Source organism: Carassius gibelio, chromosome B11 (assembly GCF_023724105.1).
Source record: "Carassius gibelio isolate Cgi1373 ecotype wild population from Czech Republic chromosome B11, carGib1.2-hapl.c, whole genome shotgun sequence".
NCBI classification, from domain to species: domain Eukaryota; kingdom Metazoa; phylum Chordata; class Actinopteri; order Cypriniformes; family Cyprinidae; genus Carassius; species Carassius gibelio.
The window spans coordinates 21,738,664-21,766,478 of record NC_068406.1 but is presented as its reverse complement, the minus strand read 5'-3'; the positions used below and the strand labels follow the sequence as shown (position 1 = coordinate 21,766,478).

Sequence of the window (27,815 nt, the reverse complement as noted above, 5' to 3'; positions counted from 1 at the left end):
CAGCGGTCAGCAGCTTTAGAGAATCTAACCCAGGACACAGTTACAGACCCTCAGGGGGACTGCAGAGAGACGACTCTGCCTTATCACAGTGAAACGATGCTCTGTATGTCACCTCACATCTGTACATATTCTCACTACTCCATTTATGAGCCAGAACTGAATACAGTCCCACAGCCGAGAATGTGCCTCCAGGCTCTCGAAGCACTAGTGGAGAGCTGGTGTGTTTTTTCAGACCTGTTGCTTCGTTTGCCTTCCATGTGACCCTCAGCGTGTTAGACTGTAAACCAGTGATGACACATGTCTCTGATCTCTGCTTCTGACCTCCAGCAAGGAGAAGAACATGCACTTTCGGAGTCACCTGGCCATCAACACTGAGCTAAACCACATTTCTAAACTTCCTGAAAGCATCTCTTACCTTCCACAGTAAGTCGAAGTCCTCTGCTAAACATCTGGTTCATTGTGTCCTTCTCACCTGAAGCAATGCTGTAATAGAGCTCTCCAATGAGCTCCACGATCAAGACATTCTTTGATTCATTCGATACTGGCTTTAAAGTCTTACCGCAGCAGAAGAAGAGAGATGATAATACTGAGAATCACACTAGATGCCTTTCTATTCTTGTTCATTTCTTTTCTGTTTCCTTTAATTTCTTTATTTGTATTGTGTGTGAGTGAATGCTGTCTGAGATATGATTTCTCTCTAGAGCCAGTGAAGCTTGATTTAATTCCGTGTTGACCATTACACTGTTGATTCCTTCAAAGGGTAAATGAATCAAGTTTTAGGAAAACGTTTTTTTTTATATATTAACAGAAATATTTTATTACAATGAAATCTTTAAAATTGCATTGTAATATATGTTATAAAATTTAAAATATATTTTTTCAATAGTATTTTACAGTCAGTGGTGTCCGCAGCAGTTTCATTTTACTATCACTGTTAATCATTTCATTTTGTAATTATCCAATTTTATTTATATTTTCCATTTATTTTTAATTTTAGTTAGACTTATTTTATTTTTGTCTACTTATTTTTTATCTCATTTTTTTATTTTTTATTTTAGTACATTACAAGTTAAACATCATACAAATTTAGAATATTTTTTATTTTATTTCAGTTATCTTTTTAGAAAACTTTGTAGTTTTTATGATTATGATTATTATTATTTTTTAACTACAGTATATAAAAATTTAGATTTTTTTAATTTGTTATTTTATTTCAGCTATTGTTTGTTTTACCCCCCCCCCACCTTTTATGGTTTTAGTTAGTCAACAATAATAACGATGCTGGGCAGGCACCGTGTTATTTTTTTGCTGTTTTATACAGTCATATCTTTCTTTTTTCAAATTAACAGTGAATTATTTACATTTCATAGTTTATGTTAGTGAGGTCTAATAGGTTTTTTTTTAATCCACAGATGCAGTGCTTTGTTAGTTTGTTTGACTTCCATAATATAATATAATATTGGATTAACTTCTTTTTACTGGAATGTAAAGATTGTATGAAGTGCAGACAAGATGCAAATACACAATTGCTATTGTGTTTATTTATAGTTTTCCATGATATATTTTTCCATTTCTGTTATACACTAAAAATTATCAATATGTGGAAAACATATCTGACTGTTATTCGGTTAAGGGGGACATAAAAACAGGAAAGAGCCGTTGGTTTACTGGCACAGACAGATGTTTGTTCTATCGCAACACTGCCAGCACTTCTGCACAGATCTCCTGGAGCCAGCTAATCCAATTAGAGCAGAGTTTGCAGCTTTTGCAATGCAAGCCAGAAATATTTGAACATTAAAAAGCTAGCTTTCATGAAATAGACACTGATGGAAAATAGAATGCATGATATAGAATAAAAAAGTCTATTGTTTTCCATAAATAAAGTTCACTTGCACAAGGGTGCATTTAAGAACAGTAAATATCTAAAACATGATATATAATGCAGCATTTACATTCAGTCGTCAAACATGTGCATCTGGTTTCTTGTCTGAAAACCTGCAATAATAAATTCCAGTGTCAGTTTGTAAAGTTGTGAGGATTTGTAAGAAGTGACGAGGGTTTAACCCTTCCCTGCTTAAGACGGATGACTATATAATCCTTCAACGTAGTAAAAATTAATAATAATAATAAAATAAAAAAATTAAATCAGCAATATTATTTAAACATCAAATATCATATATTGAATTAAAAACAATTACAGTGCAGTGCCAGATACAGAAGAGAAAAAAGCTTTATGTTGCAGCTTGTGTGAAGATCTCTTGTTTTATTATCTACAGTATATAAGTCAACTTGGGTGAGAGCTGTTCAAGTTTGGCTGTCTGTTTAAACTGTTCTGTAGGAGGCTGAGTTCAGTCCTTACGGTTACACGAGTCTCTCAGGAGAAATGAAATGGCTGGGGTCATGACCCCAGAAAATGCAGATACATGCAGATAATAATAATGCATATTTTAAAAGAAGAATAGAAGATAAACACCATTCTATGGAAGCCGTTTCTACACACGAATAAAAATAAAAATAGGCAAAAAATAGTTCTTATCTCACAATTCTGACTTTTTTTCTTGCAGTTTGCATCAGTAATGTGTAGAGACAGATCGCTGCAGTGCTTCAGTCCAAGAGAAGCTCTTCTGTGTTGATATTACACTAGCAGGCTCGCAGCTTATACACAAACACTCTCTATTCATGTGCTAAATCTAATAACCCAGAAAGCACTTGCGTCATTTCTGGGGTTGATCGAGAAGTAAAGGTCCAACTAGAGAATGCAGTATAACTGCTAACTACATTTTGCAATAATCTGTAATTATTCCCTGAGGTTTTGTTTGGATTTTCCAGGAGCCTGGCCACAAAAAGGGCACGTGTGTCGCTCTCAACTGTAAACAAGCGCGACCTTGTTACTGTCCATTTATCACCATCTTCATCAGTCGTCGTTTACATAAAATGTCTGTAACGTGTAAACAAATTTTTTTTTAAATGTTTATTGCGATTCAATAGTCCTATGATGCGACAGTCATTTATAAAAGCACAGATACTCCATGTATAAATATTCTCAAAATAAATATGAGAATTAGAAATGTTAGTTGATTGATAATAATGTGTCACACTACATACATTTGTCAATTCTTGATATTTATATATCAGTGCTACACAAATATCATTATACAGTCTGGCATGTTTTATGGTACCAGCTATTAATATTTCTATGACTGACTATGATATAATTATGTTTTAGAACAAAAAGAGAGAGATAAAAAACACACATATACTCATTTCCCATTTTTATGCATTCTTTGTATGTCTTGTGAATGCACCAGTTGTTTATCATCTTCTCCATTATTAATAATTAACAGAACATTAAATAAGAATATGTGTGCAAACGTACTGTGAGTTTCTCAATCTGGAATCTCAACCCAATGTTTTCTGCCCAGAATAGACACAGATGGAATCTAGGGATCTGGAGTTCAAATTCATTAGGTTAGTGATGAGCATTTTTGAGTTCTGGTGCAAAATGCCTGTCAGAGCGCTTTGCTCTTGCTGCTGGGGTTAAAGCGGAGGGTAGCTCTTGACGTTGTCAATGTACACATGCAAATTTTAAATGCAAACAAAGAATAAGAGTAATGTGGAAAGATGGCTGGGTGTTGCCAGCATTTCCTTTATGAACCATGTACTGATATATAAAATACTAGTCTAATACTAGTCTTTTTTTATTGGAAAGTAAAAAAACAAAAGACAAAAGAAAAGTTTGATTTTTTTTATTTATTATTTTATTGTTTTCTATAGGATAGTCAACTTTTCGCAGTTGCTGATGGCCAAAGAGTAAGGTTTTTGTTAACTTATCAGTTTGTAAGTGTCATAAATATTAATTGTCGCTCTATATCTACCAATAATACGTTTTAGTGAGATACTATTTAAATTAGTTTTATGATCAAAGAGCTTAGTTTTAGAGTGCAATGTAGTACAGTAATGATTGAAAAAATGAACAAATAAATGTTCCTTAAAAACCTGTCTGAAAATGATGTAAGTTTTTAGTCCAGTAAGTGGTAATCTTGTAACTAGCAATATAAATGTTTGCTTAGCAAAGATTTCACAACCAAAGTACACATGTGTGACCTGAGAGTGGACATTTTTACAATTATAAAGAGTTTTACTTTTCATCATGTTGATCCTTTAGTGGCCTTACAAATTTTTGTGTCAAATAGGATGCCGTAGACTTTATAAGGTTATTGTACATTTTATTTACTAAAATGAAGTATAGTTCGGAAAACGGATGGATGGATGGATGCAACAATGAATAATCTTCCACCCCAGAACTGTGCAAAACTGCCAGATGCTATTAATCTTCCCAAGTCTGACAAAATCTGCTTCTCGATGCAATAGAATCTTGCAAGAGTTCATAATTCAAACGCAGGAATTCAATACAAGGGGGGCACAGCCCATGGAAACAGCCCTATTTATGTAAGCACCCCTCGACCGATGACTCATCACTCGCTGGAAACACTGAGCAGCAGAATTTCGAAGGTCTGTTCTAACTCGAACCAGCTCTGAAGTGCTGCTCTTAAACCAGCAGAGGACGCTTCAGGGTGAGGTCTATGAAGTTCCAATATTTACATATCAGACACTCTATCTATTCAAAGGGTGACGGATATCATCTATAAAGAGATAAATTGAAGATTTAATACATTCAGTCCTCCTGAAAGCTGCTGTATGTGTGAGTTTGTGTGACTCAAAGGAGTATGGACACTCTTGGCAAAAGTTTAGGAAACATTGAGTTGCTCCTGTTGAAAACACTCAGAATAAGTCCTAGCGGAGATAGCACTCTTTCTTACGATCCTGGGACCCCTGCCAGGACACTCCCCAGAACCAAGGGATGGAAACTGAAACACGGTCTTTCAGTAAAAACCAGAGGGAGGTGACTTTTTTGGTTTTTCCCACTAACGGTGGGGATAGCCTCCATAGCTGATGTCACGTTGCAGCAATCCGTGTGTTTGGAGGGCTGAGGATCTGGACGGCCGGTCCCTTCACAGGAGGAGAGCCACTCCCCTTTCCTGAGCTGAGCTTGGAAACCCAGGCTTTAAAAGTTTTGTTTCACATAGAAGCCAGTCTCTCGCCTGACTTGCACACACCAGCTTGTTCTTCTCGGACATCTCCAGCCTGCGTGCCTCAGGATGACCAACTCCAAATCTTCTCAGACGACACGTAACATTGTGATCGCCTGCCTGGCCCTGTGGTCCATCATCTCTCTTATCATTATTGTGGTGTGGGCCACCTCGCCTGAGATGAAAGGAGCCAGTCAGTGTCGGACGGAGATGCAAGACCTCAGGGAGAGGCATGAAGGGGCAAAAATCGTGTGGAACAAAGACCGAAAAGCTCTTGAGGATCTGGTGAGACAGGGATGGAGGAACCAGACCGCTTTGCAGAAGCAAATCGACCAGAACAAGGAGCAAATACAGTCTCTGACCATCTCTTTGAATGACAGCCTGCAAGAAATCGTGAGTTTATCTTCTTGTTTGGGTTTCTTGTAGCCTTAACCTCACAAGCGACATGCAGATTTAAAAAAAGAAAAAAGCCTTTAAGTTTTAGTTTAGTTGATTTTGATAAGAAACTGTTTTGTTTTACATAATGAGCCACAACGGAAAGCAGAGAACAGGTCAGCTTGAGTTAAATCTGTAGAATTATGCAAATATATGGCAAATCAAATGATTTGAATGTTAAACACATCTCGTTGAGGGGGCAGAATATCAATCCCAGCTCTTCCTGAAAGAAGAAAAAACTTGATAATCTTCACATTGTTCCTAGGGTTTCTGCCAAAGCGCTGGTATTAAATAGATTGTTGTGGCCATGTTTTTGAGCTTTGGAGGTGACGGCGTTCACTCACATGTCTGTGAGATCTGACAGCCACACCTTAATGTCTCGGTGTGAACATCCACAGCCGAACCTCACCCCGGTTATGAACCTGTGCTTAATTAAGCTTCTGTTTCTCTGCAGGCTATCCTGAACCAAAACATCACAGTTTTGGACAGCAAAATTGAAAAATACAAACTCATCGAGGAGAACCTCACTGCTGAAATCAGCCTGCAGAAAGGTAGGAAAATTCACGTCAGAGTTTTTCCTCTCATCAGAGCAGCCATGAAAGGAGCACTCTCTCCCCCTCTCTCTCTCTGACGGTATTCTTAGATACATTTTCCCATGTAACCATAGAAACTCGAAAGAGACAACAAATAGCAAAGGCTTGTTTGCGACATGGAATTCTCTTCAGTGGCTGGTGTAATAACATGAAGCGCGGTAACTAGTGGTATTTCTTCTATTTCTGCTCAGATTTTTTTTCGCTCTGTCTATATATGTGCATTTATGTATTATATTTGCAGAAAATGTTGTCAAATTCAATGCAAGTAAAGATTACGCTGCTGTTTAAAAGTTTGAGATTTTAAATGTTTCCCAAAGAAGTATCTTCTGCTCACCAAGACTGCATTTATTTCATTAATCTTGTGAAACATTAGAATTTAAAACAACTTGAACACATTTTAAAATGATTTGATGTGATTCAAAGCTGACGTTACCCCAGTCTTCAGTGTCACATGATTCAAGAAACGTTTAATTATTATCAATGTCGAGAACAGTGTGCTGCTTCATATTTTTGTGGATGAACTGTAAAAATATATTTTTGTTTGAAATTCTTTGATGAATAGAAAGTTCAAAAGAAAAACAGTATTTATTTGAATTTTTTTTTTTTTTTTTTTTTTGTGGAAATAAGAAAGCCTTTAGTGTTACTTGATACATTTAATGCATCTTTGATATTTTGATCTTTGATCCTGAATAAAATATTTATACCTTTAATAAAACACTGACCCCAAATGTTGTATTCGTTTACTGTAAGAGTATCATAATTTAAATAACTTTTTTTTGTAAAAAAAAAAAATAATGAAAAAAAATATAAATTTTTTTTTTTTTTTTTTTATAACTGCCCAACTCATCTAAAAAACAGCTTAAAGGGATACTCCACCCCAAAATTAAATTTTTGTCATTAATCAATTAGTAATATGTCATTCCAAACCTGTAAAAACTTCTTCGGAGCACAATTTAAGATATTTTGGATGAAAACCGGGAGGCTTGTTACTCTCCCATTGACTGTCAAGTAAATTATACTTTCAAGGTCCAGAAAAGTATGAAAAGCATCGTCAGAATAATCTATCTGCCATCAGTGATTCAACTCAATTATGTTATGAAGTGACGAGAATCCTTTTATACGCGATAAAAACTAAAATAATGACTTCATTTAACAATTCGTCTCCTCTGTGTCTCTCTGCATCACCATTGCACCATTTTGGAGAACATTCTGTGTCAGCTGAGTTGCACGATGTGCTATTTTCATACAAATCAATGTGTAAATACACTTAGAAAACATATCTTTGTGTCACGGCTGACAAAGAATAGCGTACAGAGTTTGCGTTCAGCGAAATGTTCTACAAAATGGTGCTATAGTGATGCGGAGAGACACAGAGGAGATGAATTTTTGAATAAAGTCATTATTTTAGTATTATCGCGTACAAAAAGTATTCTCGTCACTTCATAACGCTAGGGTTGAATCACTGATGTCAGTCGGACTACTTTGACGATGCTTTTCATACTTTTCTGGACCTTGACAGTGTAATTTACTTGACAGTCAATGGGACAGTAACAAGCCTCCCGGGTTTTCATCCAAAATATCTTCAATTGTGGTCCGAAGATGGACAAAGCTTTTACGGGTTTGGAACGACATATTGCAAAGTGATTATTGACAAAATTTTTAGTTTGGGGTGGAGTAACCCTTTAATCTGGTTTAAGTGTGCTGGTCTCAACTGGACAGATTTGTTGGTTTATTTTCAACATCATCTTCAACCAGACTGACCAGGTTAGTACTTGTCCAGACCAGAAGACTATAGTCCAGCTTAACCAGGTTAGGAAAAATCCAGACTGAAGAACATCTAGAACAGTTAAAGTCAGCTTTGCCAGGTGGGAGAGCATCTTGACCTAAGTTACAGATTTTTTTTCCTGCAGGGTACAGTACTGTTTATCCAGATTCATACTGATCATTTTAAAGCCAGAATATTGTTTAATTTGCAGAGGATTTCCTTGCTCTCTAAACAACTACAGGAAATGACTCCTGAATGCATGAGATATGAGAATAATATATAATACAAGATGGAGAGAGAGTGTAGGAAACACTGATTAAAATCTCCTCGCTCGCCCCTTTTACCCGCCTGATTGTTTCAAAAAAGCTAGCTGAGTTCGGAAAACCTTTTCACAAAACAGGATAGGTGTGATGTCCAGAAAACTGTTTCACACCAAGACCATGTTTTAACACCAGCGTTGAACTTGAGACAAAGCAGTAAGTGAACAACACCAGCCAGATACCAGCTAGTACCCAAAATAGTGCTCTGACATCACCGAGGTCCTTTAAGAAACTACCTGATAAGTTGCGCAGTGCCTAGACATTGCCTTATAAGCCAATGGACTTTTTTCTCAAAGAATGTTTGGCATATTGTTAAGAGTGTTTGAAGAGGAGCTAACAGTGCGAGAGGCTTCACATTATTGGCATTACATAGAAAAACGTTACGAGTTGTATTGTCTGAGGAGAGTTTTTCATTATCATTTCAGACCAGATTGAAGCCCTGGAACACAATTTAACTCTGAAGGCCCAGGAGTTGGCATCATGTGAGGCTTTACACCTCGCTTCTAAACAGCTCCAAATTGCTGCAGAGAAGCAGAAACAGGGCTGCGAGACCACCAAGCAATATTTACAGAAGCAGCTGTAAGTCACGCAGCATCTCTTCCACCATTTCCAACTATTTCAACGCACTTGAAAGCATTCTTGTTTTATTAGAATTCGATGATAAACCATGCAATGTGAAAATATCCCTCAAAATCGTAAATTGCATTGCTTTTTTTGCTTGCTGAAATCTGTGATTGATTTTTTATTTTATTTCACTATAGCACAAGGTGCAAAAACGTGGACCACAATGAAAATGAACTTGGATATCATCTTGATCTCACTGACAGCGGAGGCCAAGGAATCACCACAAGTAGTGTTACACTGGCTGTGATCGTTTGCCTTAGTCTGCTTTTAGGATCATGTAAGTGCTTTTTGTATTAGTCGAATCATATTCCGAGTATGATTACAGTCTCTGTTGTGTCTGTGTTGATAATGAATCAGTATCCTGTGTGCTAATGAGATTCTGGTTTATTCTTAGAGATGAGAGCAAGGCTGGATGATGGAGTATTTGGGTACATGTTTCGCTGCAACACTGTTCTGAGCACACTGCTCTGGTGCACTTGTGACCCTGGACTTGAAACAGGTGTAAACCATCATTTGGAAGTGCTGATGCAAAATTTATGATCATGTGTAATTAATGAAGGTATTTGTGTTGCAACCATTTTGGTGGCATGTTTGAGAGCATGGAGAATTTATTCACCTTCAAGAAATATATGCTGTAATTCATTGCTGGTAACTTTTTTTTCTTTAGACTTTTTTATTTGGAAATAAATATATTGATTTTAGGGTCTAGATGTTTCGGAATTGTATTTATATTTGTTTGGAGTAACCAGGCTAATATGCCAATGAGATATTAATGTTACAAGCTATTCAGAAATGTAATCGCACTGTCTGAATTTTTTTTTTCTTTTTTTTTTTTAAGAAATTCATGACCTTTTGAAAGCTATTTTTGAATAAAGTTACAGTGTTGACTCTCTAATTATGACTTGATAAAAGACAGTCTTTAATGTGTGTAATCTTTCTATCAGTACTCTGTCAGCCTTTTTAACAATTATCTGTTGAAAGAGATCCCAGTACATATTGACTAGTGAAGGGCGAAGAGTAAGACACACACACACACACACACACACACACACACACACACACTCATAGAACAACAACGAATAAACAGTCTACCATAAAACTATGGTAACTTCACACAACTGTGCTAAAGATTTACAGTTAAACAACTTATACTTAAAGATGTATATTTTTAAGAATATACTATATTTATTAATTTATTATGATATTGAAATAAATTGAGTAATAGTCTAGCTATTTGGTCACGTGATCTCAACATCTCGGCCACCATGAAGGGGCGACCCACTCCCATGAAAATTATTAAATTATGACTAATGTTTTTCAGTATGCTCCTATCATAAACATTTAAACATTTACTTTAAAATTAGGGGAACATTTAATGTCGGGGACAAAAATTAACCCGATTTTTTTAATTCAGTATAACACACACACACACACACACACACACACACACACACACACACACACACATAGAGAAGAAGCAAACACATTTGACAGCGTAAAACAGCAATACCCAGAATTCCTTACTTATCGGAAATGACGTTCCACAGACCCGCCCCTCGACGCCTTCCAAAATAGTCGCGCTTTGTGTATCCAACATGTCGGCGCCCGTGGAGGTAGTTCTTTCCACAGATTCAGCAGGACAGCTGTTTAACTGTGCGGTTTTCGACCCTCATTCCGGGTCAGAATTCTTGTCCTATCGCGGGGGTAACACGTCCTCCAGGTCTTTAACCGTCCTGAACGGAGAATACATATTAGGAGCTCAACTCGGCAAGAACTTCATAAACGTGTGGGAGATCCAGAGAAAGGTGGGTAAAGAGCTACTGCATCTGAAAATAAGAATTACTGATGTTACCCTCAATAAGTAAGTAATAAATATCATAATTGTTAGAAACAAACGTTCTTCAGTTTAATTAGATAACTAAAAGAAGATCAAATATTAGCTTTAAATATTGGTAAAAATCATACGGGAATCATACATCAACCATATTATCTCTCAGCGTAATATGCAATGATAATATAAAGTCCAGTTTTTCTCATATTTTAATGAGCAATGTGCTGAATAATCTAATCCAGGATGATGCACAATTGTTTAAATTTAGTAGAATATCCACCAATTGAATACACTATTTAATAAACAGTCAACAGTTTATTGGTTGATTATGTTATAGATGATGGATTTGTGATTTAAGTCACATGAGCAGTTGACTTTGCAGCCTAGAAAAAGACAGGCTTGAACTCTTTTGGTTCAGTGAATGAAACTAAAAGTGCACCCGTCATAAATTGATCAATCTAAAAGCTTTTTACAGCCAGAGATGCCTGTTCTCACTCAAATGTAACACAAATATTACTCTGTTTTCATGCAGTGTTTAAACATCAAATATTAATGTCTGTGACTCCTTTTGAATTGATGACGATCTATGATAGTTATTGCCTTTTGAATGGCCTTTCAGGACCAGCTACAGCAGAAGATTGTGTGTCCTGGGATCGTGACGTGTCTCTGTGCGTCTCCTGATGGCCTGTATGTCCTGGCAGGCATTGCTGAAGCAATATACCTGTGGGAGGTGAGGACATCAAGAAAAACCACACAGTTTTTCTTGGTTTCTGACATAATTCTTATTTAGTTAACTTATTAAAAACATTTAAAATGCATGCTCTTCTATGGTGATTTGTAACTTAAAATTCAGTGTATTATTTGGGGGCATAAATGCAAAATGAATTTGACTGTGTGAATGATTGCGATTGTGTGCCGAAGTCTTTTTAAATATTAATTAATTTATAAGACACATTATTTCAGATTGTAAACTGTCATATGGTTGTAAAATGTCATAACTCCACCCAAAAAACGATAACAAAAAAACCCCATAATATTTCTGAAATACAAATTAACAGTATTTTAAAAAAATTACTTGAAAAATATATTTAAAAACTTTGAAAATAACTAGCATATATTAAGGTGTTAGAAAAATATTTGGTTACAACACACTTTATAATTCTTTGTTGAATTTTTTTTTAAGACCATGTGAACAATATGAAGGCAAAGAGTTTATATTTCTCTGCACATGTCTTTTAAACTAGATTTATTGTAGGCCTATCTAACTTTCTTAAATACTTTCTCATAGATGTCAACAGGAAATTTGCTGGCTATTTTGAGCCGACACTATCAGGACGTGAGTTGCATCTGTTTCACTGATGACAGCAGTCATTTTGTGTCGGGAGGGAAAGACAATCTGGCTCTGATCTGGAATCTCTCCAGGTGCGTTAAAGGCTTCATTAATCATTTCTCTTTTGTTTTCAACTCTTCCTGTGGTTAAACGTCTTGACCTTAATGATTGAGAGACAATCTACAGAGTTTTCAAAGTTGCACATGCAGGAAGTGGTATTGAAGTATCTTTTTTTTATTTTGGGTGATGAACTTACTAACACATGGCAATAAGCCATGTTTGATGTTTTGGATCATGAGCTGTCCCGAGCCTTCTTCATACTTTTTTTCCCTCTGTCATTCTGGTACAGGTTGATCTTAATTTCAGCCGTTAAAAAATGCTTTTTCATAAGTGATTTTTTGGCATGGTCTAATCTGTCCTTGTTGGCAGCTCTTGGTGAACCCTTCTGTATTTGCTCTGGTGAAGTCTTCTCTTGATTGTAGACGTTTACAGTGACACTGTTTATTAATGTGTTTTAATTTTTAATCGCATCAGACTTTAAAATCTTCTTTTTACATGAAAAACCTTTGGGAAAATATTCTGTCCTGCAGTGCTAATTCTTTTGTAATTATGTAAACAGTGTTTATGCTTTCATTAATTTACGATAAAAATCATTTGTAATACCACAGGAGCATTGATAATGAATTGGTGAAGGCTAAAATTGGTCATTAAAATATTTGTATAATTATTTTAACCTATGCTCTTTTTATACACCCATTTTCATGTTATATTTCAGTCCCAAACAAAAATGACATTTTGACAGTATCAGTACTGTAATGTGTGTGTTTTTGTTGAGTTTATAATATAGTGTTAAAATCATCCTGTCATGACCATATATATATATATAAAATGGTGTGTGAGTGCTGTCAAACAATTAATCGCATCCTAAATAAGTTCTTATTTACATAAAAATTTGTGTTTACTGTGTATATTTATTATGCATAAATACACACACACATACAGTACATATTTTGAAAATATTTACATGTATTTTTTATATTTATATAATTTATATTTTATATAAATATATTTTATGTTAACATATTTTTCTTAAATATATACATGCATCGCTGTGTATTTATATATACGTAATAAATATACACAGTACACACACATATACTATGCAAACACATTTTTTTAATTTGAATGCGATTAATCACAATTAATCATTTGACAGCACCTTTACATACATTTTTTTGTTTAATTGTTTATTTATTTTAACATGAAAAAGACAGTACAGCAAATACTTCTCTGGCGCATCATGTGTGATATCTTTATTCATTTATTTTGGCAATAATGTCACAATGCAAAATTAATCTTAATGTTTCAGATTTAAGCTTATTTTTTATAAATTAGTTAAAATCATTCAAATGATTCGCGATCCCCAAACTGACTCAAATGATTCGCGAACCCGCTACGAACTCCCCAAACGACCTGAACTGATTCAAATGATTTGCGATCCCCAAACTGACTCAAATGATTAGCGAACCCGCTACGAACTCCCGAAATTGACTCAAATGATTCGCGAACCCGCTCCGAACTCCCAAACTGACTCAAATGATTCTCGAACACGCTTTGAACTCCCGAACTGATTCAAATGATTGCGATCCCCAAACTGACTCAAATGATTCTCGAACCCGCTTTGAACTCCCGAATGGACTCAAATGATTTGCGAATCTGCTCCGAATTCCCGAACTGATTCAAATGATTTGCGATCCCCAAACTGACTCAAATGATTCGCGAAACCGCTACGAACTCCCGAACTGACTCAAATGATTTGCGATCCCGCTCCAAACACCCGAACTGACTCAAATGATTCACGATCCCCAAACTGACTCAAATGATTCGCAATCCCGCTCTGAACTCCCGAACTGACTCAAATGATTCGCGATCCCCAAACTGATTAAAATGATTCGCTATCCCCAAACTGACTGATAAAATATGATGTATGTCATTAGGGTGTATATGATGTATATAATGATGTATTTTATACACCCATTTTCATGTTATATTTCAGTCCCAAACAAAAATGACATTTTGACAGTATCAGTACTGTAATGTGTGTGTTTGTGTTGAGTTTATAATATAGTGTTAAAAATCATCCTGTGGAAAAATATATATATTTATAAAATGTATATATAAAATGGTGTGTGTGAGTGCTGACAAACAATTAATTGCATCCAAAATAAGTTCTAATTTACATAATATATTTGTGTTTACTGTGTATATTTATTATGCATAAATACACAAACACACATACAGAACATATTTTAAAAATATTTACACGTATTTTTTTATATTTATATAATTTATATTTTATACATAATAAATATACACAGAACATACACATACTATGCAAACAAATTTTTTACATTTGAATGCGATTAATCACAATTAATCATTTGACAGCACTTTTACATATATGTTTGTCTAATTCTTTATTTATTTTAACATGAAAAAGACAGTATAGCAAATACTTCTCTGGCGTATCATGTGTGATATCTTTATTCATTTGTTTTTTCAATAATGTCTCAATGCAAAAGAAATCTTAATGTTGCAGAAATAAGCTTATTTTTTATTTATTCTTGTTTCTTTTGATTTTGGGGGTGAAATATAACTGAGACATGTCCTTTCCCAGGTTTCTGAAACAGGGCTGCTTCCACGTTACGGCCAGTAGATGGCGCTGTGACTGTTTTCAATGTTTTCCAGCAGGTGCAGATGGTGAAATAAATCTAGATAAACAACCTTACATCTCCACTTTGTTTCTCGATGGCTTTTAGAACATCTCAAGCAGAGTAATTAAGATTTAAAGCATGTGGAAAAACGACTTTTAATGGGCTAAACAACAGAAGCTCTGCTTTGTCTAACCTCAGGCAGTTTTCCACTGCTTTCAGATACGTTGCTTCAATTCGGCTTCCAAGCTGTTTGTGTTCAACCGATCTGTCCGTCTCTATTGTGCTGCGCTGATATTGTTATCGATCTGAAGTAACTTACTTTGAAGCCATAGAGGTGAGTGTGATGAGCAGAGACATTCACCTCGAGGCTCGCTGACTCGGAGCATTATCAGTTACGAGAGATGCCCAGACATGTGGTGTGTTTTTGAAGCCTTGCAGTTTGAGGCTTCCTGCTGTATTTGACGTAACAGCTGGTTTTGAACTGAAGGTTGAAGGAGAAGGCAAGTGATTTCTCGCGGCCATGTTTGCTTGATGACGTTAGTTTAGGTAAACCAGACCCACGGGCTGCAATGAATGAAAGGAGGAGGCAGCCATCAAACCAGGATGAATAATTCAGCGCCTGTCTCTGAGTTTTGAGAGGAGATGACGCGCATCTATTATTCTGTATCTGTATCGCTCGACAGAATAACCTCTCAGCTATCACCGTAATCAACATTCCCTGACCCTGATGAGAGGTCTCGACTCCAGAAATCACTGCGCTCCGCTTCACCTATAGTGAGCTGCACATCTAGTGTGCAATAAATGTCTTATTTCTCTGGAATTTTTATCAGAGTAGACCAATGAATGCTCATGAATACACTTTTTCTATCATGAGCTTTTATTTATTTATTTCTGAACTAAAATTCACTTTTCAAGCTCAAGTCGAGCTTTATTGTCATTCTGGTACATGTGTATGGATATATAGTACAGTGGAATGAAATGTCATGCCTCATAGGACCATGGTGCTATATAAATACAGAAATACAACAATGAAGTAAAACAGTATAAACCTATACACAACTAACCTACTGACAGATTTAGACTATGCATATACTATATATAAATTTTTACCTATACATAAACAACAAAAAAAAGAAGCTACCTAAACGAATGCTTCATATAATACTATACATATACACAATTTAATATATTTGATAGTGGTGAAAACGAAAAATGGTAACTGTCCTGAAAAAAAAAGTAAGAAATTTAATAAGGTTTTCTTTTCAAGAATTTAAGTAGTTTGATGCAATGTTTTGTTATTTAAAGTCACACCTGTTAAACTAGTAAGCAATTGACGCTTTTTATGGCACGCAGGTTTAGTTTAGGTTGTTAAATGTTGTTCAGTTATGTTAATGTTCTCTAAAACTGATACTAAAAATGTTATTCATTTAAATGAAGCTGAAATAAAAATCTAAATTTGAAAATAAGTTTAAGTAATAAAACTTAAAATAAAAATAAAGGGTCTAAAGCGATGTTATTTAAACTGTCAAATAATTTGAAATATGTATGAAACACCATTGTTCATTTAGGTTGTAAAATATTATTCATTGACATTACTGTTATCTAAAACAAGCTAAAACTATTAAAATAGTTTTCATTCATTTTAATTTAGCTGAAATTAAAATAACACATAAATATTAGATGAAAAATTAAAATCGATGCCTTGACAGCAAACTAAATAAATTGAAGAAATAAAAGTAAAAGAAAAAATAAAGGTAAAGAAAAAAAAGTTACATAAAACTCAAATTCAAATGAAAAATGTAATAAAAAAAGAAATGTAAAAATTAGTGGTGGGCCGTTATCTGCGTTAATAGCTTCTGCGTTAAAGCGTAACGCGAGACTCTTATCGGGCGATTAAAAAAAAAATTGCCGTTAATCTATTTTCAAAGTTGGGTTGAGATCTGGGTCTATACTAAGCAAGCTATGATGACTTTCACCTTGATATTTTATATAACCGACTGGCTGAGGTCAGCCTAAAAAGATGCTCAGGACAATTGATGGGCCACTGCTGCGCATTGTCACGAAAGCTTATCTTTTTCTTGTGTTGTTAAGCTTTGCCGCTTGTCGATTTAAATATTAAAGCATCTAAACAAAAGACGCGGAAAAGCTGAACAGAGTAGCTGGTTACTCGCGCTGTGTTTGGTGCGGAGAGAGAAAGAGAGAGAGAGCCGCGTATCACGGACAGTGACACTGAACCAAGCTCTCTTCTGCGAATCTCTCCTTGAAGTCCCTGCTGCAACTGATCGAACAAATACAAATCGCAGTTTGAACAAACAAAAAGATGTGAAAGAGCCCAATTCAGTACTCGCGGTGTTCTGGTGTTCAGGGCTTACGTAGAGAAAGCGTTTTCAAATGTTATGATCAAAACACTTGAACATCGAATTTGCTTATTTTTGCTCTAGTGCCGACAAATACATACGAAATATGTCAAAATATCCACCTGGGAAATTATGCTCGAAAAAACTGTCAGTTATTTCGTAAGTGAAAGTAAACAGTTGAGGAAAAAAATGTGATGTGTATTATATTGGATGCGTTCATCATCTCTTAAAGGGACCGCGCCTAATTTAGCTACTGGCTGCTGTAATGTTAATCCAAGAAAATGAAAATGAAAATCACTCACTGCTTTTGAGTGAATTTCTTTGTAGTTTTAACAGTCAAACCAAAAATGATTCAGACACCAGATATAATTTTTGATATGTATAGCAAAACTGTAATAATGTGAGAAATGTTGAAGGTGTCTGAATAAATGTAGGTTTGATTGTATATTTCATTTTTACATTGAAGACTATCCAGTGCTTTTTTACATTTAATTATTTAGTTTCTGTACCTTGACACCTACAAACTTGAATCATACAAATTAAACAATTTCAAATGGGTCCCACTGGTACAACCTTCACCGGGTCCCCTCTGACCCCAGCAGCTCACACCTGTTTCACACATAATCCGCACTGCAGTGCGTATGCAGTCTGTGTGCGTTACGTATGTGGTGCAGCACGGACTCGATGTGCTTTCACACAGGATGCGTTTGCGGTCCACTACTCGGTAACACACATATTCTGAATGCCGACAGCAGAATTCGAATGAGCCATTTTAATCTAGATTAATCTAGATTAATTTCAAGATCACAGTGAGATTAATCTAGATTAAAAAAATTAATCTATGCCCACCTCTAATAAAAATACTACATTTCTAAAATAGAAACAAAATTAATCAATATTTTTTAATAGTATATAAATAATAAAAAAATAACACCGATGTCGTGGTGTGACCCAAAAAATAGTGATTAAGATGTGGTCTTAAGATTTTTATTTTCTGAAAAATTATATAAAAGCAAAAAAAAAAAACATGCTTCATACATTTTATTTATATATATATATATATATATATATATATATATAAGTATATAATATATTTATTTTTATTTTTTGATTGTGGACACCCATAAAGGGATAGTTAACCCAAAAATTAATTAATTACTCACCCTCATGTCATTCCAAACAAAAGAATTTGTGATTTTTTTTTTTAAGAAATCTGAGAGCTTGCATTGTGTTACTCTCATGAACATGTGTCGAATACTGATGAGGAAGAAGAGAAACCACTGATGTCACATGGACTGTTTTAAGGATGTCCTTAGGAGTTCAGAAAGCTCTTGAATTTCATTAAAAATATCTTAATTTGTGTTCTTAAGATGAAAGAATGTTGTGAAACGACATGAGTTTGAGAAATGCATGACAGAATTTTCATTTTGGGTGAGCTAACCTTTTAATTGTCATTGATCCTAACACCACTTAGGAGCATCTCTTATCTCAATGGTAGTTGTTTAGCTGGCGCATGCACCTCTGGAACTACATGACTTTGTTTGGATCATGTTTTGTTGTTTACCGGGTGTATTTACTGTACATTTATTCTTAGCAACACCAGGGCTCTTATTGATTCCTTTAGTGCATGTTGTCACCAGCTTAATCGTGTTTGCCCGTAAACATCGCCCCTGTTCTGCACTCGGGTTTTTGCTGTAAGCTGGATCGTGCCCGTTTGTGTTGACTGTGACCTTGCTGCTGAGCGAGCGACGCTAAGTGCGGCGCAGCATGAAGAATGAAGAACTGTGAATAACGAGGGGAATCTAAAGTGTGAGAGGGGGACACAGACTCACTGATGGATGCAGGACAGAGTGAGAGCTGAGACTGATTGCAGTGGACACACCTTCTGCCAGAGAAATGCACCAAGCTTTTATGTCGAACCAAAAACTCTTACATGGCCAGTCAGTCACAACAAAGTCACTTTGTTTTCATTAACCATAGTGTTCTGCAATTATATCAAAAAATCTCTTTAAAAGTCTCTTATGCTCACCAAGGCTGCATTTATTTGATCAAAAATACATTTAAAAACAATGCAGTGCAATGCAATACTATGCATCTTTATTATAAACCATGGTTGAAATTTGTTTTTGAGCACGCCAATACCAGACACAGAACACAAATAAAAACCACCATACTAAATCACATAACGTTTTAATTTATAATTTCCAATTACAACAGGTACAAAGGATCTCTTGTAAATAGTTCTCAGAAGCATATTTATATTGTGAAATAATTTTTTTCCTGTGATGTGATGTTTCTTTAGGTCAATTCCTGTGATGTGAATTCTCAGCATCATTCCTCCAGTCTTCAGTGTCACATGATCCTTCAGAAATCGTTCATATATACTTATTTTCTGAAATATTTCTTAAACCTTCACTTTTTTTCCAAAGAATCTTAAAAAAATGTTTCACAGATTCCACAAATGTATTAAGCCGCACAGCTGTTTTCAGCACTAATAATAAACAACATTTAGTTGAAATATAAATGTTTCGCAACATTTGAAATGTAATAACTATATTACATGAAAATGTAATAAAATAAGAAAAAGGTCATAGTTAATTGTTATATTTCTGTTCTGTTGTATTTATGATCAAATAAATGCAGCCTTGGAGAGCAGAAGCGTTTAAAAAATGTCATTTATAAAATTATATAATAAATAAAAGGAAAACAGAATACAAAAAGAATAGAAAAGCTAGTGTTAGTTTTTTTTTTAAGCGAACAAACAGATAGTAAAGAATAGAGTGCAAATCTGAAAACGGCAAGGTCATTCCACCTGAAGGGAACAGTTCATGCAAAAGTCTGTGAAAGTGATTTTGTGCCTCTTTGAGATGGCACAATAAAGCGTTGTTCACTTACAGACTGCAAGCTTCTATAGGCACATAACTCTTTAGGTAAAGGGGTGCAGAGCCAGTGGTGGTTTTGTAGGCAAACATCAATGCCTTGAATTTTATGCAAGCAGCTATTGGTAGCCAGTGCAAATTGATGAACATAGGTGTGACGTGCATATAAATGCCATTATGATGTCATAATGATTTTATAGTGGAATATGTTGTCCTAAAAATCACAGTGGGTCACATTTTGACCCGAAAGTCTAAAAGGTTTTTCTGATAAAACTGTATATAAAGAGACCAGGATCGGGTGTGGACACTTTTGACATGAGACCAGTGATTCTTTTTGACCTTTTTGACCAAAGAAGTCCCATCATTCCCCATTATGGTCACAACAAAGCTTGTGAAAAATACATTATACATTATATAATACATTAATTAACCCTGATTCATTTTGTGAATCCAGAAGTTTGAAGTTTTAGACTGCTATTATAACACTTATGAACACAGTAGAAGAGAGCTGTGGACATGGACGCTCACCCAGAACTAGGAAGCACAATTAAAGCAAATGTAAAACTGAGCACAAATCAGAAATTATCCTCAGTCTCTCAGAAAGAAAAACGGAGATGTGTATGACAGATGTTGTTTAAGACAGGTCGGCCCCTGAGCTAATCCAGCGGTGCTGCGTCATGCAGCGGTGCTGACAGAATGGGGTTCAATCCTGTCTCGTCTCACTTTATCTGCCCTTGTGTTTCCATCTGGATCTCCTTCTCCTTTCCGCATCTCTCTCATTCAGTCTTTTTCTTGAGGCTGATTGTTTGGCCAGACGCATGCGACAGTCATTAGCAGTGTGCCTCTACACAAGTTCAGTTTGCTGAAAAATGGCTTGGAAATCAATTGCCTTAATTTATTTAGAAAGAGTTTCATTTCTTCACTTTTAGCTAATTATTTAAATTTTCCCTATAAGTTTGTATTAAAATTAAGTAATCATAAGTGTAACATGTCAGTTTCAGTTAATATATTCTAGAATGTTTACTAATGTTATTTTTCCATATTATACAGCAAGCTTACCATGTTAATTTGTTCAATACTGTAACATTTTGTACTGCAAAAGTTATTTTCAACATGGTTTTAGTCTTCCATTTTAATCAGTGGAGATTTAAAAATAAGAACAATTGATTTCCAATTTTTTTTTTCAATAAACGACTTGTTTTAACCCAATAAAGGGATATGACAAATTGTCAAATCAAATATGAAAATAAATAATTTAGCAAAATTAGCTTTGCATAAAGTTAATGGCATACCAGCAATAATTATTTTTGAATAAATTATTCACATATATGATGTATATTGTGTATTACGTAATAAAAAATGTTTCTGCATGTTATTATACACTATAAAATAATCCATATAAAAAAAGAAGCAAAAATCAGTATTAAAACATAAGACCATAATAACCTCTAGCTTATTATTAACAAGCGTATTAATTGTTTGTATATGATGCATGTGAGTTGTTAAAGACAAGGCTTTCGCAAGTAAAAAAAAATTTTTTTTTATTATTATTAACTATTTTAATGTTTCTAATTATCTGTTATGTACAACAAATGTTTAATTCTTACAAAATAAATATTATACATAATGTATATGAATAATTTATTTTAAAATAATAATAATTATTGCTGCTATTCCATTAACTTACTAAATGATTGCACGTTTGTTTCTTTGCATTTTACAGTAAACCATTTGCATTGGTTCTTAATGACTTGTTTGATATTTTTCCAGATGTTGACATCCAAACAAACAAAAATATATGTATATATAATCCTCTACAGAAAGGCACAGTATAGGATGTGGTGTGATATCTAGAGTCACTGAATCTTATATACTAATATTTTCAAGGTCAAGGCACAAGCTTGTCATTGATTTTTGTATAGAGAGAAAGTGAGTATCAATCTTAATAATTCACTTACACCCAGTGTGTTATATTTTAATATTTCACATTCATCAATTTTTAATTAACTCATCATCACACAAATAATATGTTATAGACCTGATGGCTTTCATGATTAATTGTTGTCCTGAGCATGTCGTTTATAATAAATACCTCATAAGGGCAAGGTAATGAAAAATTGTGTATTGTGTTTCAGTGTTGTTCAGTTGGATTCGTCCCGCACACCAGAACCACGTCACATTCTTTCCCGTCACTCCCTCCCCATTACCGACATCCACTGTGGCCTGATGGGACCACAAGCCCGTGTTGCCACCGCATCCCTGGACCAAACTGTTAAGGTAATTTTTGCTCTGCATGTCCTAAAATATGCAAATTACATGCATCACAATATCTGAAGTGTATATTTATATTAAAGGGTTTGTTTATCCAAAAATGAAAATTAATCCATGAATTACTCACCCTGAAGTCATCCTAGGTGTATATGACTTTCTTCTTTCAGACGAATGTAGTTAGAGTTATTTAAAAAAAAAAGTATTTGATCCTTCAAGCTGTTTGACACTAGGGCTGCGACAAATCGATAATCGATTAATCTAATGATTATTGGGTCGATTAATCGACTACTCATCGATTATTTCACTGATTAATCAGTAGAAATTTATTGATTATTTAGCTTTTGAAATTAGTTAAAATATTGAGTATATCCTAATAAATAAAGGTAATCACTTCATCTTTTGAAAGTCATATTATGTAATTAGTTATACAATAAATTTATACAAATAAGTATATTTGCCACACAAAATCAGATGGGAGAGAAAAAGACTTCATCATTAACTAGATCCACACTGGAGAGCTGCTTTATAGCAGAAAATCAAGTTGTAATTCTAACTGAAAGCGACACTTTCTCTGGTTTTTCATGTTTAATAATACTGTAAAGGTGCTTGATTTAAGGCTATCTATAGTACAAAAGTACTAAATAAATAAATGTTACGTGACTGGACTCTACTGGAGTACTGAACTACAGCACTCATGCAAACATCCAAATCTTTTTAATCAGATGCGTTTTAAACTGCTGCCTTCTCACCACTGTCAATTTTTGATGTTTATTTTGTTATTGGGAGAAAAACGCGCAGCAAATATTAACAATCACCCAAACGCAGATCAGCAGCCTTGGAATCGTCTGCGTTTGCTCTGAAGTGCTGTCTTCTCCTGAATTTCATCTGAGAGCTGAATTACTGTCTCGCACTACAGCGCCACACTGGTCAAACCGCGTTATTGCAGGCTCTAGATCACATGACATTAAACGACTACTCGACAACAAAAATATATGTTGACAATTTTTTATTGTCGACTTTGTCAGTAATGTCAACTAATAATTTCAGCCCTATTTGACACAACTTTTAATTGCATAGCAAAGTTTTCCTAAATGTAATTGATTGTTTTTTTTTTTACAATCATAAATCAATAAAAACATAAAATATACATGGCGTTGTGCATCTTAACATATTTATAGTTGTTGAATATATCTGTTTGTGTCCATTTATTGTTCCAAATAACATTTCTTGTAAATGCCAGACCACTTTAAAATGCATCTCCACATCCTTATGGTCCGCATGTGCCACCTACACACATCTTTGTATTTTTCTAACGCTTTATATGGGAAGCCTGTTTTACCTCAGCTAATTTAATATGCTGATGTCTTCAGCAGTTCTGTCCAGTTTTTGAAAAATCACTTGAAGTGCATGAATATTTATCAATTCATATTTCTCTGTCATATGCACCCAAAGCTGCCTCACTTGTAATCCAGTTTGCAGCTTATTTAACTTGCTAAAATCTCATAATGGCATCAAGAACTCAGGTCATGAATGGTGTACTTAGCTTGAGATGATGTGCTGTCTTCTCTTTCTTGTTTTATGTGGGAAAATGCTCTTAAATTACTGTTTGCTGTGATGAGACCTTGGATTGTCATTCAAGGGAAGTTTGCATGCCATTTATGCTTGTTCTTTGTTGATGTGCACCTTTTATAGACCTTGTTAGGCATTTACAGGCCTCCTGTCTTCCAGCTAAAACACTTAAAATGGGGTAATTTGGTTTTAAACGGACAATAATGCATGCTTCCCCTTCCTCAAGTTCAAAACTTTGCGGAAATGTGATTTTCCCGTTAATGGATGTGACTTAGGTTCAGTAAGTGTCTGGCTGTGATATAAACTGCATAAGCAGAAGATTGAGGAGATAAAGTTTTTTTTCCTCCTGCTGTACCGAAACCATAACGAACCATGACGTCAAAATTAGGTATTTAACGAACCGTCATGTTTGTGTACCGTTACACCCCTAGTGTGTACATATATAGTATTTACATAACAAGTATACATATTTAAGTATTTAGTTCATTTATTACATTTATTATCTACAATTTTACTCAATCAACTGATTAAGAGCTCTTTCCTTTTTAGTAATTCATGGATAATGGAAGACTCAGTTTTCAAATCCAAACGATAAACTGCACTTTTTAGATTAAGCTCCAGGATGAGCAACTGCAAACCAGAAGCATCAAAATATCAAAGGAGGCATCAGCAGCAGAGCGTCTCTCCAAGGTCATCCTGAGATCGCCCTGTGGACTTGCTTTGAGTGTTTCCTGTGTGTGATCATTGACTCTAAGTACTGAATAATTCCCAGTCCGTTATTGATACACAGTGAAGAAGTGAAGGGCTTATTCGATCTTTCATGGATCTTTGAGCCCGAGGGACACTTCAGCTCTCACCGCTGATCTATTCGTTGCGTCTAACAATGTTCCGGTGGGATTTTGGATGAGACTTTATTCCTTTTATCATTGACATTGCTTTGACAGGATTACGCCCAATAATCAAGCCCATTATAAAGAAGCCACAGGCATGACTGATCTACAGGCTACATGCTCCGAGGATCTGTCATCAACGACTGGCTGCTTAGTCTTTGTTTAAACTGGAGGTGTGCCCATAGCACCACTGCACACAGGCGTTCAATGTCACACTGAGTGCACTCTCTCATTACCCACAATCCCCCATGGGGCTTTTGCAGGACCGGTTGTTGTCATGACAGAGCTCTAGTGAGGAGAAATTGGTGAACGAGGCGTGGGTGATAATAGAGGGGAGTTTACCTCAGGGTGACTCACCCACCCCTCTTTTCTCAGGACCATTTCCGAGATTGTTTTTGGTATGAATGCCCTTACAAAACATGCTCGTAGGTCTCGTATAATCAGCCTCGTCTCACGCTGTCCAAAGCCATTTGAACGCTGTGGCTGCCGTCAGGGTCTCAGGGCCAATCTATACCCGAATCGATCAACTCCCAGAAGGAGCCAGCGATTTAAAAATTTGTTTGTGATGTCCGTGGGAATGCAGCTCACGCTGTTTAATTGTGTGACACGTTCTGCACTCGGCTGTTTTGAATGATGCTTGTGTCTTGGGCTTCCCGTGTAGATATTGTCATGGCTAGTTTAGGGCTGATGTTTATCGGCTTGGATCCGCTGTGGAAGATAGCAGCGAGTTGCAGTATTTTGACGCCATGCGGTGTCTTATTCTAGACAGCTGGATGTAAAAATGAGCGTAATACCCCCAACGTTTATAAATAATAAATCATAATAAACATTTCTTCTGCCAAGAAGTATAGTTCATTAGTCTAATTGTAGACTGTCGGCAGTTGCCAAACAACTTGGTGCATTAATAAAGAATTCAACTGATGTGCGGTCACAGGTTCATGGGATCCAAAATATTTTTTTTGCATTGTTTTTTTGGCATAGAGAAGATCTTTTTTTTCCGTTTTGATCAAGAAATTGATTTTTACTAAGAAAGGATGCTTTAAATTGGATTGAGAATACTGATTTGTAAAGCATATTTCAAAAGCAATATTTATCTTATAGTGTCTTATAAATTCAGTTGAAGCAAAAAACGACTTAATTTGGTCTTTTCTGTTATAATTTTCTGTATTTAAAAATATAGAATTATAATATGTATATATTATAGAGCGTGTGTGAGTGTGATCATCCCTTCCTATTTACTACTAGTTTAAAATGAAATAAACATGAATGCACATCTCATGCCTCCTGTAATCACTCAATCTGTGTTTCAACTACGGAAAGACATTAAAACTAATCTCATGTAGCATTTAATTGACCTTAGGCAGGAAAGTCATCAGTAGTCAAGCTCCTTAGTTTGCTAGAGAAATTAAGTCTAGAGAACAGCATTTTGCGAAATAGTAGACTAAATATGCATTATAATTTACTTTACTTTTTTACCACATTTGAAATATTTAATGTTTAAATAAATGTGTAATGAAACAGGTTGTGACAGCCACTGTGTAAATTAATATATTTCAGCAACAAATAGAAATCGCATAGTTTAGAAGTTATTTAAAAAAACTGCATTACGTGCAATTTACATGTTTGCAGATGATTTTTAAGTCGAGTGTTGATTGTTATATCAAAAATATTAAATGGAAATTACATTTAAGATTGGGCTTTGTTGTTAAGTGTAACCTTGTATTAATGTAAAAGGGCTCCCTATAGTTTAGAGCATAAACAGAGGTCGATTTTTATCCCTAAGAAAATTAATTATGATTGAATTTATTTAAAGAAAGTGCTTTGTTCAGTATACCACTGTTTAATAAAAGAAAAGCAATTTTATGTTTCGTTTTTCCCCTTGCTGTACCGAAACCATACCGAACCATGACGTCAAAACCAAAGTATGTACTGAACCATTAGGTTTGTGTACTGTTACACCCCTAATATTTACCTGGTCTTTCTAATTTAATTGCCATTATTAACCCATGCAACATTGTTTTAAAATTGAGAGTGTTGTTCAATTGCATGCAGGATGAGAATGAGTGTGAAATGAGCATTTCAAAGACAACTCAAGGCAGCAAGGTGCTGAGAGGACTTAAAGTTTATCATCTGCATTCAGCCCTTCCCATCTGCCACTTTACTGGCCTGTGAATGACAGGGAAACCTTTCTGTTAGCTGTACCAAAGAGTCCAGAAGATCCCTTTTAAATTAGATTGAAATGCAGCCAAAATCTTTTTGGAATGCGTTCAAATGCAATAGTCCTTCATTTGATTTTGGGATAGTTTCATTTGCACTTGAAGTGGTTTTGTTACCAACTTAGCTTTCATTAGTCTTTGTACGCTTTAGCTGTTAGTACGCCAATCTGTCCGTCATTGTTTTTATCATTAACAGAAAAATAAATAAATAAATAATTATTTATAAAGCTGAAATAAAAAAATATTTTTTAACTATACTAAAATTGAAAAACAAATTTGAAAATGATGCTAAATATTCTAGTGGATTTATTTCCACGTCTCCTTCTGCAGCTCTTTATTGTCGATTTTGTACAACAACCTGAACTCACTAGATAATGTATCTATCTACTGAAAGAAAGCGATGGGGTGAAGCTTTTTCATCAGGTTTAATGTCAAAGTTGTTTTGCTTTCTAGCCAAACGTCTGAATCCTGCCCTGGCTTCCTTTCTTCATTTGAAAAGAGTCAGTTTATGAATTTCATATAGGTTTATATGAGGTCCGAAAACTGATATCTGTTGGCCTTGAATGGAGTTCATCTTCAATCTAATGGATAGTGGGTTGAGTCATGCAGTATATTGCACACACACACACACACACACACACACACACACACACACACACACACACACACACACACATATATATATATATATATATATATATATATATATATATATATATATATATATATATATATATAAATATGTATATGTGTGTGTATATATATATATATATATATATATATATATAAATATGTATATGTGTGTGTGTATATATATATATATATATATATATATATGTATGTATATATATATATATATATATATATAAATATAAATATGTATATGTGTGTGTATATATATATATATATATATATATATATATATATATAT

General features: G+C 34.9%; 2 protein-coding genes across 2 annotated transcripts in view; both read left to right on the top strand.

The window, feature by feature from the left end:
- Window positions 1-348: 348 nt before the first annotated feature.
- On the top strand, window positions 349-9,722 carry LOC127967714 (uncharacterized). The gene is made up of 5 exons (XM_052568352.1): window positions 349-5,483; window positions 5,980-6,076; window positions 8,629-8,782; window positions 8,965-9,104; window positions 9,222-9,722. Coding segments are annotated over exons 1-5 (717 nt in total). The 5' UTR covers window positions 349-5,159; the 3' UTR covers window positions 9,224-9,722.
- Window positions 9,723-10,385: 663 nt separating this feature from the next.
- Window positions 10,386-27,815, top strand: part of LOC127968540 (WD repeat-containing protein 18) — a 55,268-nt gene continuing 37,838 nt past the window's right edge. Inside the window, exons 1-4 of the mRNA XM_052569823.1 lie at window positions 10,386-10,632; window positions 11,278-11,388; window positions 11,947-12,080; window positions 22,074-22,215. Of these exons, the coding sequence (XP_052425783.1) occupies window positions 10,423-10,632; window positions 11,278-11,388; window positions 11,947-12,080; window positions 22,074-22,215 (597 nt within the window). The 5' untranslated portion in view covers window positions 10,386-10,422. The remainder of the gene's footprint in view (window positions 10,633-11,277; window positions 11,389-11,946; window positions 12,081-22,073; window positions 22,216-27,815) is intronic.